General features: G+C 35.4%; 1 protein-coding gene across 5 annotated transcripts in view; it reads right to left on the reverse strand.

Annotated features, from left to right (window-relative positions):
* The window catches only part of SMC6 (structural maintenance of chromosomes 6), a 30652-nt gene that overhangs the window by 7223 nt on the left and 6186 nt on the right, over window positions 1-17243 (reverse strand). For 3 of the 5 annotated variants that reach the window (XM_061460865.1, XM_061460866.1, XM_061460864.1), the window contains 18 exons: window positions 16286-16422; window positions 15612-15673; window positions 14814-14894; window positions 13437-13538; window positions 13132-13251; window positions 12929-13027; window positions 11732-11878; window positions 11267-11355; window positions 10705-10869; window positions 9235-9413; window positions 8018-8219; window positions 7760-7874; window positions 5513-5673; window positions 3801-3936; window positions 2836-2916; window positions 2023-2193; window positions 938-1075; window positions 372-517 (listed from right to left, as the gene is read on the reverse strand). In XM_061460865.1, coding sequence (XP_061316849.1) covers window positions 372-517; window positions 938-1075; window positions 2023-2193; window positions 2836-2916; window positions 3801-3936; window positions 5513-5673; window positions 7760-7874; window positions 8018-8219; window positions 9235-9413; window positions 10705-10869; window positions 11267-11355; window positions 11732-11878; window positions 12929-13027; window positions 13132-13251; window positions 13437-13538; window positions 14814-14894; window positions 15612-15673; window positions 16286-16422 — 2331 coding nt within the window. Of the gene's footprint in view, window positions 1-367; window positions 518-937; window positions 1076-2022; window positions 2194-2835; window positions 2917-3800; window positions 3937-5512; window positions 5674-7759; window positions 7875-8017; window positions 8220-9234; window positions 9414-10704; window positions 10870-11266; window positions 11356-11731; window positions 11879-12928; window positions 13028-13131; window positions 13252-13436; window positions 13539-14813; window positions 14895-15611; window positions 15674-16285; window positions 16423-17243 lie in introns of all 5 variants that reach the window. The other 2 variants (XM_061460868.1, XM_061460867.1) reach the window with 2 other exon arrangements.

Below are 17243 nucleotides of genomic sequence, written 5' to 3' on the forward strand. Positions count from 1 at the left end.
TACTTGAGGTCAAAGCCTCAAATATTTGCCTAACTACTGCATTAGTTATTCAAACTGGGAATGTGTTTAGTGCTCTTTGCACCACAGAACAACAGCAAGCTACATTTACACCACAGTCGTAACTGGGATACTTCTAAACCCTAAAAGGGTATGTGACTGTTGGTAATTTCATATATGTAATACAGACACTGCCTAAACATGTTCAGTTCAGTGGCTGACCACACAATCAGTACTGCATGTTTCCATGTCTTCAGACACGGATTAAATCCTAAGAACACATATAAATACATTGTGAATCAGTAAAAAACCCTCTTCTTTCCGCTATCTTTTCCATCTTACCTGAATTACTTTAGATAGTAAAGATGACTTACTGTATTATTTCTTCTCTGTTTCCATGGCGATTATTTTCTGTATTTATCCTCTCTCTCAAGCGATTCATTTCTGCATCAAGACTCTTAACAGTTCTGCTGACCTCTAGGCGCTCTGAGTAGATTTGCCTAGCTTGTGCCATTTTTTCCTAAAGTATGTTTGAAACTCAATTAATTGTTAAATAGTTAAAAGTCTTCAAAAGATCAGGTCTGTACAAGGAGAAACCTAGCATCCAGAAAACCAGTAATTCTCAATTTAAAATAGTTTGGTTTTTTTTTAAGTTAAGTCATTTTAATCTTTCCCTTGAAAAATACAGAATAAATACTTTTGATGGATAACCCTTATCTATCAAAACAGGAAACGGTGCTCTGCCAAACAAGAAAGAGGCCTTGATTCATTTATACAAAATTACTTTGACTTGTTTTAGACAGCTTCAGATGTAATGAGAATGAGATGAGAATACTCAGTGTTATATGGTCTGTAGGATGTACAAGTGGAATGATATATTACTAAATATTAGAAGAATCATGACCATCCAAGTTCAATAAAGACAAAAACCCACACCTACCTCTAACTGTTTTTCTTTGACAGCTAGTAATTCTTTATGTCTTTTTACGCAAGCCAAGTGCTCCTTCTGTTTTTCTTCATAGTGCTGCAAACGGCGTTTACTAGTCTCCAGTTCTGCATCAGCTTGGTTTAATTCCTCCTGTTTGCAGTAAGTCAAGAAGTGAGCTGGCAGGGATAGATTCCTAAGCATCTTTCTGACATTTACTGGTAATTACATTGGTTTTAACACTGTCTACTTTATTTTATTTTCCGAAAGACAACTCCTAAAGTCCAGGAGCTTTAACAGTAACTTATCAGAAAGTCTACACTCCATTCTGATAAGGACGTAATAAATACTTGAAATTGCATTTAGGAATCAAATCTTGAGAGGACATTTTAATCTTTGGGGATTCTAAAACTTGAAAAACTACATTTACTTTTTACACTATATTCTAGCCACAACTTCTGATGCTTGTGTGACATCAGCTAGATACAGTTGAAGTGATAGATCTTTTCAGAGAAGCTAAGAGGTATAAAGAATAACAAATTAGAAGGCAATTTTCTTCCTCATCCCTGTTAACTAGACAGGCTTACTGAAAAAAAACAACCAAAAAACCCAACCCCACACCAAAACCAACAAAACCACACCCCTCAAAACCCCACAAAATAACAAACAAGAAAAACAACAATCACCAATAATAATGGATGTGCTTACCATTCTCTAATCCTGCCTTAAAGTCACAACTTGCCATATGTCAACAGTTAATTAAATAGCTGTAGAACACGCAGCAGTACATCTAATATCCTTTCAGGAATATAAAAGTTGCCTTCTATTTTGTTTAGCACTTTTAGTTATGAGCAATAAATACCAGGAAACAAACACTTTTTAAACATAAAACACTATAGCAACTACACTTAACAACCAACTTCAAAACACTGCCACGCTTATTTCTTCACATGGTTTAGATGGAATACTCTGTTTCCATTTCACAGGTAGACCTTAAATGTATCAGGAAGTTGCATACTCTTTTCTCCTCCATTTTAACCTAATTCCCCTTACCATGCAACAGGAAATGAATTAAAAATACAACATGAAATTATTGCTACCTTAATCGGACCTGCAATTTCTTCCACTTGATGAATTTTTTCTTTCATTTCTTCAAAGTTTTTTTCAGCTACCTGGAGAATACTTTTGAGTTCCTCCATTTTTCTGCTGAGTTGCTGCATGTCTGTTTTTACAGCTTCCATCTTACACTTATTTTCTTTAGCTTCATCTTCCTGTCATAGAATCATAGAATAGTTAGGGTTGGAAAGGACCTTAAGATCATCTAGTTCCAACCCCCCTGCCATGGGCAGAGACACCTTAGACTAAACCAAGCCGCCCAAGGCTTCATCCAATGTACTAAATAAAGTATAATAAAAGATGACATATTTGCAAATTACTGTACACAGTTCTTATTTTATTATCTCTACCAGGGTAAAAGATTACATGCAGTACTCTCTAATCAGAAAACAAGCAGCTCAATGTAGTTGTCACTAAAACCCAAAAGAACATACTGACAGATCTTGTAGGAGACCACTAAATGACAAAAAAGAAGGGAGGGAGGGAAATAACTACCAAAATAAAAGCAACAAACAAATAAACAAAAACACCTCGAAAAAAACAAAAATAAAAGAAAACACCCAACAACCACAACAACAAAAAAAAGGCAAGGGAAACACAGAAAAAAAACTCACCATAAATAAATTCACACCATTACAGAATGTTTACAATTATGCCAAAGTGTTATATTCTTCACTATTTATTCAAATAGTACACTAGTGAAAAATCTACATTATTTGCTTATTTTGAAACCCTACCAAAATTAAAAGACATTGTTTCATATCCTTATTGGACATAATATGATAATATCTTCTTACTAATGTACGAATGTCCACTGCCTGGTGTTCTTCCATATTTTCAAGATCTGCTATTTCTGCATTTGTTGTTCTTACTTTTATCTGAAAAGAAAAAGAAACTAAATATTCTTAGGCTTATCTAAGGAGAGAAGTTCACATTTGTTCATTTAAGTCAACAAAGAAAGCAAGATATTTGGCCCTTTAGTTTCATTAGTGCTCACAAAGACTCTTCCCAATTACCTATGGAATCCATTTTTATAAAATAAAACTTGTTCTCAAAGTCACATGCATTTTAAATTGTTATTACTGCATTTGCATTCAACATGACTACTGAATATATTTATTGTTTCCTTCAAATATTTATCTTCAGCAAGTTGAGTCCACATGACAGGTTGATGTTTCTTATTTGTAATTTAGTGAACATAAACTTATGTATTAGTTTATACTGCTTAACTGCCACCACAAATACATATCCTACCTTGAAGCACTGGAAAGCAAAGAAAGAAGACTAATAGGTGTTAAAATGGTTTATAAAGAAATTAAAATTAAGAAAGCATAAAAGTGAAATATTCAGCATATTAACATGGGTTAAGAATATAAACAAAGACCATGAAGAGAAACAATATTCTGGGAATGAAGAGGAAAGGTTCAACAGAAATAAAGGAGGGGGAAGAAACTTGCCACAACTTCTTACCTGTGTCAAAAGAAAGCAGTTGAAGTTTGTGAGATTTAGCACAAAGTGGGGGGGAAGATGCAGAAACAAAAAGGATACTGTACACAAACAGCATACACTAGAACTGATGTAGCCTTTATCATTCTGCCTAAATGATGAAAGCATACTACTACAAAGGCAAACTGCATGAAAGCGAACAAAAGGAAGGATAAACATTAAAAACTTTCATCCACTCAAAAGATACTGCAGAAGTCAAAATTAAATAGAGAAAGACTAAAGAACTTCTAAAAGCTGACACTGTACTTATTTTTACCTGTAGTTTTTTTTGGTGCTGTCGATGACCTTGAAGATGATCTTCATTCTGCCTAATCTCATTTTCAAGGGAATGTAAATGTTGCTGAGATGCAGTCAAATGCGCCTTTTTGCTTTCAATCTCTTTCTCCAAGTGACTTTATTAAAAAGTAATACATATTATTTCTTTTACATATATTATTACATACATACATATATCATTACATGTGTATGTAATAAAAAGAAATAAACAAAAATCAAATCCATGACAAAGGGTAAAAATATGCTCCCATAAAAAAAATATACATAAAAATGTCAAGCTTGTTATGGACTGGATGGTTTTAATGATCAGTAAAGAAACACCAAAGCAGATTTCTGCTTGATGGTCCTACTTCAATGCCTGGTGGATAAATCATTCATGTTATTTAAACCATCTGTAACCTCTGTCAGCAATTTTCACAAACAGGCCGTATGCCTGAACTAAGCAGTGGTGTTACTTCTAAAAGTACTACTGCATCTTCAGAGAAAACAAATGCTTTGTACTTTCCACTTCCAGTCAAAATATTTGAAATGCAAAGCAAAGGTATTTTTGATTACTATTTCTAGATGACAAAACTTGTATAGTGTCTTTCACCCCTGCAAAAGGGGAAGCTTTACTAATATTACAGAAAAAGAAAATTAAAAAAATCTTAATACAAGCATTTAAGACAACTTTTGTTACAGCTGCATTAAAAGGACTAATTAAGTCCGATTCCAGAATTGGTGTTTAATAAATTACCTATACTAATCCAGGTAAATGTGTCATTCTTTAGGGTAAATTCTGAAGGGGGACAGGGGAATAGGAAGACATTTTCCCTTTTTAACTGGCCTACACCATTCCCCAAAGCAACACTGGTAATGAAAGACCTATAACATTTAGGATAATCTTGAAGTTCATTATATACTCACACTAACAAAGTATAGTTAACTGACTTATTTAAAACTTTGGGAGTCTACATAAATAAATTTTTAACATTCAATTCAGTCTACACTATCAGCCATTAACACTAAAATTAAAATATTTACTTATTACATCTGTAATATAATCTAAGCATCAAAATTAAAGTATCCTATTGTCAACAGTTTGCTTAGTGACAGTTCAAGTTTGCAAGCCCTAAAATATATTTGGCTTTTTAAACTACCATTTTGAAATTAATGAGAGAAAAAAAAATGGCAGGGGAGTGAAGTTTTGTCAGAGATACCTACCATGAGTGAAATCAAATGCTTTAGAAAATACAGATTAAAAGTTTGAAACCAGTAGCATGACGTGTACTAACACATTTTTGGTTTGAAAAAAAACAGGCCTCCTTTGCAGTAAACTACAATACCATCATGCAGGTATTAGATTAAAAAAAAACAAAAATAAACAACCATCTTTGAGTCCATACTCTTTTTCAGCAAACATAAAATAAAAAGGAAGGTAGCTAGATATCCTAGAGTATTCAGTCGAGCAAATCCCTACTTGCTGGGCAAAATTTACATGTCACAAGTTGAGCAGTGTCTAGGTATAAGTTTGTACCTATCACAAAAAAGTATTGAAATCAAAACGTTTTCCAGAGTTCTCAGAGAAGAAGCAAAGAATCTCAGAAAGAAACTGTAGACTAGAGAGTAGTGCACGTGTAAATAGACAAATATGCAATTACACTATTTATGTCAAGGGCACTTTTCACAAACACAACATTACAAGATGCTAACCTTATTTCTGCTTCAACATCTTTGCTTAAGAACTTAGGCCTGAAGTAAGCAGAAGAGTAATACCGTCTTTCAAACACTTGATCACCTTCAGCAGTGAAAGCTTCTCGACAGTTTTTTGGGGGCCGATTAAACTGCATTACTTCGCGAGCCTTACGGCTACTCTGAAAAATACAATGGCCTTATCATACCAATGGAAAAGCAACCCCAATTAAAGATATCAACTTAAAACTTGTCTAGAAGTTCTCACCCGGAAATAATTTCAAATCCTAATGAGAAAGAAGAAATATAGTGATCAAAGCATGTTAAAAAATCTGTAATGTCAAGAATCTGCTTTTCTAGTTGACGGAAATTTTCATGCTCTAAAACCCACTCAGTTTAGCTATTTCTTTTAGTCTATTACAAATTTATCTACATTGTACATTCTGCAGTCTAGCTCCTTATAATTTGCCATTGGTAAAAAATCCAAACTCACTAACTGAAAGGTCGCTACACACAGCTGTATTTACGAAAAGTGAAAAAACACATACAGGAAACAATTTTCCAAGGCAAGCTGTGAAGTACAAACAATATTCAATTAAAGTTTGGGGAAACATGCTGGTGTAAAAGATATTGCCAGTGCCAGACTCACAAGTGCCTTTGTCCCAGGCAATCATGTTACCCACTCAGAAGTATTTTTACTTCCACACAATACCTATTCAACTTCTTTCAGATTCGGCTGCAATTATTCAGGTAGGGCTCAAAGATAATAACATTATGAAAACCAGTGGTTAGGTAAAGCCGAAAGAGAAGAACAAAACTAACATTCCTGTCATGAGAAAAGCTTAAAAGGTTCAGCTGTTATGTATCCCATTCAGTAACAGCCAAGCTTAGTAAACAGTCAGTTCTGCACTAGACATAGCATAAACTGCCTCTTTTTCAGTAGGAATGTCAGAGGAAAAACTAGGACAAGTGGCTTTGGAGAAAAATGAAATTCACAAAAGTAAGCATTATCAGTTCTGCTGTTTATAGAACACCCTACTTTCTTTAAATAAAAATATACACGTTTTTATCTTTGAACATTTTACCTGTAATCTTACCTGCATGAGTTGGTATCTTCAGTCGTAACAGAGAATAAAAAAAATCAATTAACTTGCAGGAAACAGCTCATTAACATGTTTTTACAGTGATCAAGCAATAGATTGTTATCAAAATAATGTCAGCTTAATTCAATTGCTAGTCACCTCATTCAAATCATACTTAATAACTGATTATTGCTACTGTTTTATTTTACCAGACTCTATCCATAACTGTGTTTCTTTGCACTCTTTATTCTTAAATGCTTTAACGCTGCAGAGTCTAAAAGGCCTCTGGCTGTTGTGGTAGATGAAAAAATAAATGTAAATGCTCACAGGTAGCTGATAACTTCCCATGAGCAGGTAGCTGTGGAAATTTTTGAACTCTCAAGCATAAGCCTGCTACAGTTAAAATTGGTACCTAACTACGAGTTGCTGGGTACAACTGGTAAGGGCTGTCTGAAACTACACAAACCGACACTTCCTGAACCCACCAAATAATAGACACGAGACCGAAACGATTACACATACATGGACTAGATGGGAAACTATACCACTTAGGGGCCCAGAAAAAGGTGGTGGTGAACACCCCAGGAACAAAGATGATCCTGGAAACACATGGGGAAAGCTATGTGGAAGCAAATCCCACAGAATGCCCTGGGCCCTTGGCCAGTAACAGCCCAAACAGGTATCTGTGAGCAGCTGTCTCATGACCAGCAGTGATCTGCCTGCTGCAGACAGAAGTTGAGACCTCTGAAGGTAGTGTTGGGGAGAACAGGGAAATAAGCAAAAGTGTGTAGAAATAAAGAGCAAAAGCTCTAACCTTACTGATTCTTAAGTAAATCCCACTATCTAAATCACTCCGTCCCACCCATGATGAAAACAATGCTTGAATTGGGATACTGAGAGTTTGTTTAATGCCAAGAGGGGCTTACTTGGAGCCCTCCGGTGATCACATACATGTCTGTGCACTGCACTGTAACACTCGTAACTGATACAGTTGGGGCCTACTGAGCCATCAGGGTCCTTACCTCTCCTCAGAGGGAGGAAATAGGAAAAAAAAAAAAAACAAAAAACAATCCTTTCTCTACCTCTTTTGTCCATTACAGACACTACCAGTTAAAGTACTGTATTTGCTCCATACAAAGAGAAAACACTTTTTCTTTAAAGACCAATAGGGAATGGAGAGCCTTACTTTAATCAGCAGGATTGTTTCTATACCCCTCACATCGATCAAACAATTGGCAACCACAGCATGATCTATATCCAGTGCTGTGAGAACTGATGGGAATTCTGGATGATGGACTCCTCTGAAGAAAAGAAGGAGAAAAACCCATTCATAAAGCTCATATGAGATTCTTAAAAATAAATAAAGTAAAATAATGGTTCCTTTCAATTAACAATAATGTGAACCGTAAAGGCTAAGCAGTAATATTCAAAACAACAAACTTACCTGTGCCTAACATCATAAACTGTATTCTGAAATTTATTCACAATTATTTGAGGTCTAAAATCACGTGGATAATATTTTGACATCAGTTGCTGAAGAGTTTTTTCATCACTGTGATTGTCACAGCAAAATGCCTGAACTAGGCTCTTTAAACAAGATTCAACAGCCAAGGTCAGCTCAGCATCTTTAGGATGAATGAAAGCACCTAAATAAACATAAAAAACAAGGCTTTAGGAACTGTGTTCCATAACAAATCATCCAGTAGTGCACTTTTACACAACTCTAGTTTTTTGTTTTGTTGCATTATGAGGTTTTTTTAGGAATCTAAAATAAACTTTTCTTACAAGAAAAAAAAATAAACAGTTAACTAAAAAACTCCATAAAAATCTACCCTGAAAACAGACACATTATTTCTCTTTCTATAGAAACACTTGCATATATTTGGAGGCATACATTTTGTTCTTTGACAGGTCACTAACAACTTCTATTAAGGTACCAAGTCTATGGCAGGTCAGCAGAAGTATATCAATCAAGGTAAAGACTGCTTATCAACAATTTAATGCTTTACAGGTGAAGGCAGAGGAACACCTAAGCTGCAAGTTAAACAAACATTAAGATTTCCATTATATTGCCTGTCTTCAGCAGTATGTGTGTTTGGACATTCTTACCCTGAAGTAATTCAGTACTTGACCTTTACACTTACATCCAGAATATGCTGAAATCATTACTCCCATTCACAAACTGAAAATAGCAGTCACTGTAAGAGCTGGTCAACAGAATTAAACCAAATTTATCAAGAAAATCTTAGTTGGTTCTGCCTGACTTGCTCCATGCCAAATATCTCAAGTTTGACAAGCCCACGAGTCAACTGAACATTTTGAACAGAATTTGTCCAAAATCTGGATATTACTATCCCTCAAGGAACAAGCAGTCAAAGCACAGAGGTCCGATGCTTAGAGAATGTGAGGGAGTCAGAGAGGTGCATTGAAAGTTTAAACATTGTAACTACATAAAATAACTTAACAAAAACAGTTGGAAAATGAGGAAAAATGACAGAAAGATAACGTACCCAGATACAACCTTTAGTCCAGGAAGTACAGAAGAAAGGTGGGTTTGAAGCTCCTTAAAGAACAAATAGTTTTTCTAGAAGATCACTGTTTACATTAGCGGCCATGCAATAAATCCCATAAAGTAATGTCTTTTTCAGCAGTCATTCTTACCTAAAGGTCCAATAGGTTTTTGTTTAAAGCGCCCTTGCTTATAGGCTCTTTCAACTTCTTCAAGAAACGCTGGAATATGTGGTCCAAATCTTCTAAAGGTATTTGTTTTACTATCTTTCAGCTCTCTCAGCTGTTTCTGCTTGGCATCCAGTGCTTGTCTCCAATCACAGCTTTCTTTCCTAAGAGAACAGAATTTTTCTCAGTAGCTATAGCTTATGGGAAAAAAAAAAAAAGTCTTATTTTTGAAGTACTAATAGAAGGACAGTGTATCAAGGCCTCAATATTTTAACATACATTTAACTACACATATAAAATGGTGTTTTTATAACTTAAAGAACGTGAGACAAAAAAGCAAGCAGATTACTACTTTGCAACTAGTTTTACAAGACTATTTCTAACAACTTGTAATAAATTTATTTCCATTTATATGCTTCAATTTCACTGTCTTCTACAAAAGGTCTTCAAGAGAACATGAAGTAATTGTTGGATACAATAATCCAGAAAGGACATTTAATCTAATCCATCAAGTGCAATAAGAAACAATTCTCAAATTTCTTAATACAATAAAACATAGAATAATCGCAGAATACCATGTTGGAAGGTACCTCAAGGGTCAACTGGTCCCACCTTTTTAGACAAAGCATGACTTAGACTAGCTGTCCAAGCACCCTGTTCAGACTAATCTTAAAAGTATTCAATGCTGGGAGTCCACCACTTTCCTGGAGAGATTACTGCAATGGCTGATTGTTCTAATTGTGAAAAAGTTTTCTCTTGTGTCCAGCTGGAATCTCCCAAGGAGTAACTCATGTCCACTACCCCTCACCTTTTCCATTTGACTCTTTAAAAAGGGAGTCTCCCTCTCTCTCTTCTTTGCAGCCACCCTTTAAATACTGAAACTGTTTACAGACATCAGCACAATTCCCTCCAGTAATCACTGTTCAAGTTCACATTTCCAAACCAAAGCCAGTAAGTGCTTTGTTTTCCTCCCTCAGGTATGGGCTAAATTGGAATTTGAACCACTTGCTTCAAAGTCTCCATAAATTTACCTTAACTATAGACAAATTACCCCATAGTGTACCTATTTCTTTTTATTGTGTTCTATAGCTTGTGACATCATATCAGGATGTATTAGTATAATAAACAACATGAAAATTATTAAATCTAAGTATACCTATACGACAAGAAGAGAATAAGGGACAGATGGTGGGAGAAAGAAAAAAAGGGCATTAAACTGACATCATGAATTTTTATCAGGTTTTAAATTAGCAATAGCTTTCACTTTTAATGACAAAAAAAAAGTTTCTAAATTAAGTCTTTGTGTGCCAAAGACAAAAGTTTAGCAAGTCCTAAGATAAAGTGGGGAGGAACTGAAGTCTAATACCTCAGGGAATGAGGGAATGCAGGTACATAAGAAAGGACCTCTTATAACTTGAAACAAAGGAAAAGTTACATTCAAAAAGCATTACTTACGTAAGTCTAGCCTGTTCTTCCTTACACTTATATACAGCCTGCTGAAACTGATCCATCTGTTGACCAATCATTATTTCTTCATCATGGAATGCCTTTAACTGTTCCCTTAAGCGTGTGATTTTCCTTTGTCTTTCCAATTTTTCAGGCTCTGAAAGGCGATTAGCACTACGAGAGATCACATGACAGTATTTTAAAACCACACTGATGATGTACAAATACATGATTTTTTTTCAAATTCATGAGTATACAACTCGCCCTAGCTACATTCCTATTACATTTAAGATAGATTTGGTTTGCAACAGCACGAAAACTAGAAAATGTATATTCTCACCAATAAAAAAATGTTTTTTTTTTTCCCACCCAATTACTTCATCACCTTCTAGTCAAAAGGCTGGTATGCAAAGAAGCAGGATCAGAAACATTTAAACGTTTAACTGGACCCACCTTAAGTTTAAATAAATATTTTCTGTGACTGCAGATTTTCTCATTAATCAGAAGACCTCGCTCCCTGTATTCCTATACCTTAATTAACATACACCATGATCACTGTATCTGTATTTACCTGCTTTTCAGTTCTTCAATTCGTTTATGTAACTGTTCATCATCTTTTTCCAGACGTTTCAACTCTGTTTTGAAACGATTATAAACTACCTATGAAGGATACAATAGTTTAATGAATAGAAGCAAGAAATAATTTCAAAAGTAACTAGGTTTTTCAGTAAATAAACACTGAACTGTATCAGAACAGACAACCAGAACCTGAATATCAGGAATGTGAAAAGGGAATAACACAGTTAACTTGAATCATACTTACTTTGACCTAAGCTTAACGCTGCTTAACATCTGTGTAAAGATATAAACCTCATGGGCTTTAGCTAGTTGCAAAGCAGGCAGGATACTGCACCTATTTTGAACTGCAGTATGGATTTAGGAAGCCTAAACACAGATGGAGGAGCACATACAGATAGAGCATGGACAAGATTAAAACCTTGAAGTGGCATGAACTTTGAAAGTTCTTTTTGCCTACCTCAGTTTCATTGACTGCTTTTCTTCTTGCCTGCACATCAGCCTTCAAAGAAGTACACTGAGGATGCAGGGCTTGTGCTTCTTCATTTAACCTTATTAACTTGTCTTGTATTGCTTTGTACTTTTCTTCTGCTTCATTGACTTTCACCTTTGGTGAATAAAAAGAATGATAGAAAAGTAGTAATGAGGCACAGTTTTCTTCAAAATCTTTTAATGCTACAGAAGGAGTATCTGTCGAAAGAATCTGACATGTCTCATTTGCTCTTTTTTTTTTTTCTAAAATATACTAAAGTCATTGCCACTGTGAGTATGCTAAAATGAAAACTCATAAAGGAGCATTCTCAGGAAACCAACAGGGTACGAAATCTGTGAAGAAAAGAGCAATTCATGGTCATGAGTCAAACACAAGACTCAATACAATAAGGCCAAGGACCACGAAACGGAAAGAAGTGAAACCAGTATCCAGACAATGCTCCTTCAAGACTACGTAGACATGTTTGGCCATAAAGTAAAAATACCTCAACTGTTAAAAAAAAAATATATATATAGATATATATTTCTTTTTTTGAGTGCCAACTCAGAAAGTTCGCAGAAAGAGTTTTAGTAGACTGAAAAGTTCAAAATAATGATGCCTGGTGTTTCTCTGCAAAACTATTCTTTCTTGCTACCTACAGAAGTCTTAAGTACCATCCAAAGAGTACATTAAATTTCCAATTGTCTCCTGAAATCAGACACTGATCTTTTCTACAGGCAGTGATACCCTAGAAAATCTACATGACAGATCTCTGAAAGACACTCTGACACTACAGAAATAGGCATCACGTAAGTACTCTCAACAGTAAAAGTAGAATTCACTTGTATATGCAATGCTAGTCATCCCAAATCCCCAGTCAAAATAATATAACCCTTACCTGAAACAAAAGCATCAGCATGAAAACCACACACACCCCCCACTAAACAACAGGAAACAAAATGTCCTAATTTTATTATCAAATGATATGTGGAATGTGAGTATTACTGTTAAACTTTAGATGGCTAAAAAAGTGTATAAATGAGAATGCTCTTGGCTGCTTGTGGAAAGCTAAGATGGCCAGTTTCAATGGCTTACAAGCTAAAGGACAATCATAGTCTAATTATTTTTATTCTTGAGTCAAGGAGCCAAAACTAGACTGACATATGGCTTAAACCATATATGTACCTGGCATTCTTCTATCTTCTGAACAAACTTCTTCGTATTTCCTTCTTCAGCAATGATGAATTCTTTGATTGGCTGAATTTCTTTTTCCATCTCACCCACCTAAATGGAAGCATATATTAAGATATATCAGAATGTCCACAGCAGAGCAGGAATAACTGAAACTATGTTTCATACGAGGAAACATATTTGAACAAGATACTTACCACTGCCCATGCCATTTTATGTTTCAAATCTTCAAGATGATTTCGCATATCATTCACAAACCCAATACTTTTGTAATGTTCCTTTTTTTTACAATAAAGCTCCTTAAGTTCTTGAAGACGCTTAAAAAATAAAGAGAGGTTCAATATGAAACATTGGAAAGACTTTATTTTTTTTTAATTCCATGCCACTGAGACCTAACCAAATCAAAGCGATGTAGTTTAACTCGCATATTTATTTTTAGTACAGATATTAGTACAGATTTTTAGTACTGATCTCAGCATGGAAATAACTAACTTTTACATACCTCTACACCTTGTTCTATCTGAATACATGTATTTTCTTTAGTTTTCATAATAGATGAATAATCTTCTTTCATTTGTTCCAACTGAGTTGCTTTCATAAAAAACTAAAAAGAAATAAAAAGATGCAGATGTCAGATACAGCAGCTTATCTAAGTGAACTTTGAATAATTACCATAAAAAGACCACTCATCCCAACCTCTTAAACATGCTGAATGATACCGGAAGTAAAATATCTGGTAAGGTATTTCTGAATAATGAACTAACTCAGCAGTGTCCTAAGATTTTTTTAAAGTTATTGATGTCTTTAGAGAAAAGAAACTTAAAAAATTGGTTTTGCAAGTGGGCAACTGCTACAATCAGATAGTGTACTGGGTCTGGCTGGGATGGATTTGAGTTTCTTCACAGCAACTGTTACATTGCTGTGTTTTAGATGTGTAACCAAAACAAAGCTGGTAACACTCTGCTCTCCTAGTGAAGAGACTGGCAGGTTGTGAAAGAGGCTGGGGGGGGAGGATACAACCAAGCAGATGACCTCCAACTAACCAAAGAGATATTCAATCCCATAGAATGTTACTGTCATGGCTTAACCTCAACCAGCAACTAAACACCACCCAGCCACTCGCTCAATCCCCCCAGGTGGTATGGAGAAGATAACCTGAAGAGTAAAAGTGAGAAAATTCATGGGTTGAGATAAAAACAGTTTAATAAAGCAAAAGTTGTGCACTCAAGCAAAGCCCAATGAGGAATTCATTCACCTCTCCCCATCAGCAGGCAGGTCTCTAGCCATCTCCAGGACAGCAAAGCTTCATCATGCATAACAGTGACTTGGGAAGACAAACACCATCACTCTGAACATTTCCCTCTTCTTTCTTCCCCTATCTTTTGATGTTTTCAACACAAATACAAAACATAGCCCCTTACCAGCAATGTGAAGAAAGTTAACTCTATCTCAGCCAAAACCAGCACAGTCAAACTTAGTAATAGAAAGGGAGAGGAGAGGATTTAGGGGGAAGACATCTTTCACTCTGGAACTGGCTGGGTCTCAGTCTACCCATGGGAGGTGGTGAGTGATTGCCTTTGGAGCTCTTGTTTTGTTCTGCCTTTTTCTCTCCTTTTCCTGCTTTTCCTTCATTTTTTAGAAAATTTTTATCTCAACCTACAAATCTTCTGCTTTCACTCTTCTTTTCCTTTTCCACCATCCCAAGCAGCAGGCAAGAAGTGACTGAGTAGCTGTGTGGTGCTTAGCTGCTTACCTGAGTTAACCCACAACAGGTCATTTAAAATTAAGAACTCTGATTTATATTTTTTTCTCCATATGCCACCTCTAAAAATTTGAACTCGGTATTTTAATGTTTAATCAAAACAGTTATTTTTCTTACCTTATATTTATCACCTTCGTTTTTAGACTGTAAAAAGTGCTTACTCATCTCTTGGGTTAAAACAGACACAGGATTATCTACCTGTAAAAATAAATTACTTTCATTTTATTTTAAGTAAAAAAGCTTCCATGAAGTATAAATTAGAACCACAACAAGGACAGCTAAGGAACTGTTTCCAGGAGGATAACTGATTTCTAGAATGACAGTGCCTCTTTTTTCATTTAACAAGACCAGCACTAGAAATTTTGTCCAACATCCGCTAGTTTCTCATTATTTAATTGATCAAAGTATCACATTACAGGCAATGAATCACCCTCTATATTCTTACAGAAGCTGCCACAACATAAAAATCAATACATGCTAACAGAACTCTGTATTATTTGAAAGGCTGAATATCTTGATTTTGAACTTCCTGTGCACTATCTGATCTTTCCTTTATCACTTAAGCAGCAAAAACACACTCAAATTCCTGCAACAGCAAAACCTGAAATAACGAGCAGGGAAAAAAAACAAAACCAAAACAAAGCTCCAGGTATGAAAGAAACCTAAATATGCTAAAACTTTCATTAACAGGATACATGACTCACAATTCACAGAAAATATTTATCTGTCTCAGACAGAATATTATTGTGCATTGTATGAGGTTGGAATTTCAGTTTTCTTTTGCCATTGCATTTGATGAAAGAACATGGAAGAGATGAATTTCCATTTAACAAAATCAAACATTGCTTTTTAACTAAATTATAACATCACATGCTGATGTCAAACTGCACAGAATTTAAACACTATAACAATTACCTGTATATTAAAGTGATCCAGTATTCCTACAAGTTCCTCTTTCTTTGATGAAATTAAGGTCCCTAGGGGTAAAGAAAAAACAAAATGAAAAATATTAACAGGTCCAAAGTAGAGAGACATGCAATTCCCTAGCTTTTTGTTAAACTAGGGGTTCTTAGTAAATGTAAAACGACGAGCATTTTCATAGACAAATAGTGTATGACCTCACATCATGCAAAACCTGACACAACTGCTTTTGACATGCTAAAATATAAATATTCTTAGTCTACAGTAAACACACACCAAAAAAAAACAACAAAAAAAACAACAAAAACTTCATCATCATCATCCTTCAATAATGAAGGAAATGACAAACATCATCCTTTAGAAGGGAGATTCACATTAGACATCAGGAAGAAGTTCTTTACTGGTGAGACACGGGCACAGGCTGCCCAGAGAAGCTGTGGCTGCCTCATCCCTGGCAGTGTTCAAGGCGAGGTTGGACGGAGCTTTGAGCAACCTGATCTAGTGAAAGGTGTCCCTGCCTATGGCAGGGGTATTGGAACTAGATGATCTTTAAAGTCTCTTCCAGCCCAAACCATTCTGGGCTTCTGTGGTTTACTAACATCAACAGATTCAAAGCAATGAAAATTTTAAAAAAGACCTTCTAAAACTGAGAACGAACTACCACCAACCAGATTTGCTCTTCAGTCTGTAACTTCTGCTTCCATCCAGATTAATGCGCTGATTCACAATAATAGAGCTACCATACACTTCTGGCTTAAACGCATCTCTACCTTGGTTTCGCAAGGTTATAGAAATATCTGCAGAACTAAAATAAAAAAATACAAAAGTTACAAAAGGGACAACTGAAATTGGTCCCAAACCTAAAAAAAAAAAAAAAGAAAGTAACTTCAGAACATTCTAATTTTCCACAAGAATTGCCATGTCTTATACAGGTCACAGCAAAAGTCAGTCACAGGACCAATCAGAACAAGATATATTTGTGGTTTTTTTCAGCAAAATCAGCATCAGTTTTTTGAGCCAAATCACAAAACATACACTGCCAGAAAGTCTGCCTCGCACTAACATGTTTGCACCTTCTATGCTTCAGATACATCATGACACAAAGCAAACAGTTGCAGGAGATTTCCCCTGCCTTCTCTTCCCACTCGAGTGCCCCTATGTGTTTCAATAGATCTCCTGTCCCGAAACCGGCTTCCAGTAGAAACAGTTACTTCGCTTCTACAGCCATCTCTAACCAAAGTAATCTATAGATGAATGCTTAAGGCATACTTTTACGAAGATGAGATGTTGTTTCAGTTCTGAATTAATACTTTGTTTCTCAAGTGGATGCTGAAGCATTAAGTTATTATACATAAGGCAGTTACTGCCAACAATTTTACTCCAAGCACCTCTGAAAGGAAAAGCCTGAAGCTTTTAGTTACAGCTTCATGTAAACTTTTAAACCTCCCCTCTTATCTTTTTAGTGATTCCTCTAAACTTGTTATCCCTACTTTAGCAGCAAACGTGAATCCACTTTATGAACACTTAATAATCCACCTGTATGTCAAGGTCTCTATATTGTATAGTCAGTCTATCAAGAGAAAGAAAGAAAAAGAATTATCTTCACTCTTTGCACAACAATGATAA

Source organism: Pezoporus flaviventris, unplaced genomic scaffold, assembly GCF_033815535.1.
Source record: "Pezoporus flaviventris isolate CSIRO_AGI_PZ_B2104156 unplaced genomic scaffold, CSIRO_AGI_Pfla_v1 ptg000031l, whole genome shotgun sequence".
NCBI classification, from domain to species: Eukaryota; Metazoa; Chordata; class Aves; order Psittaciformes; family Psittacidae; genus Pezoporus; species Pezoporus flaviventris.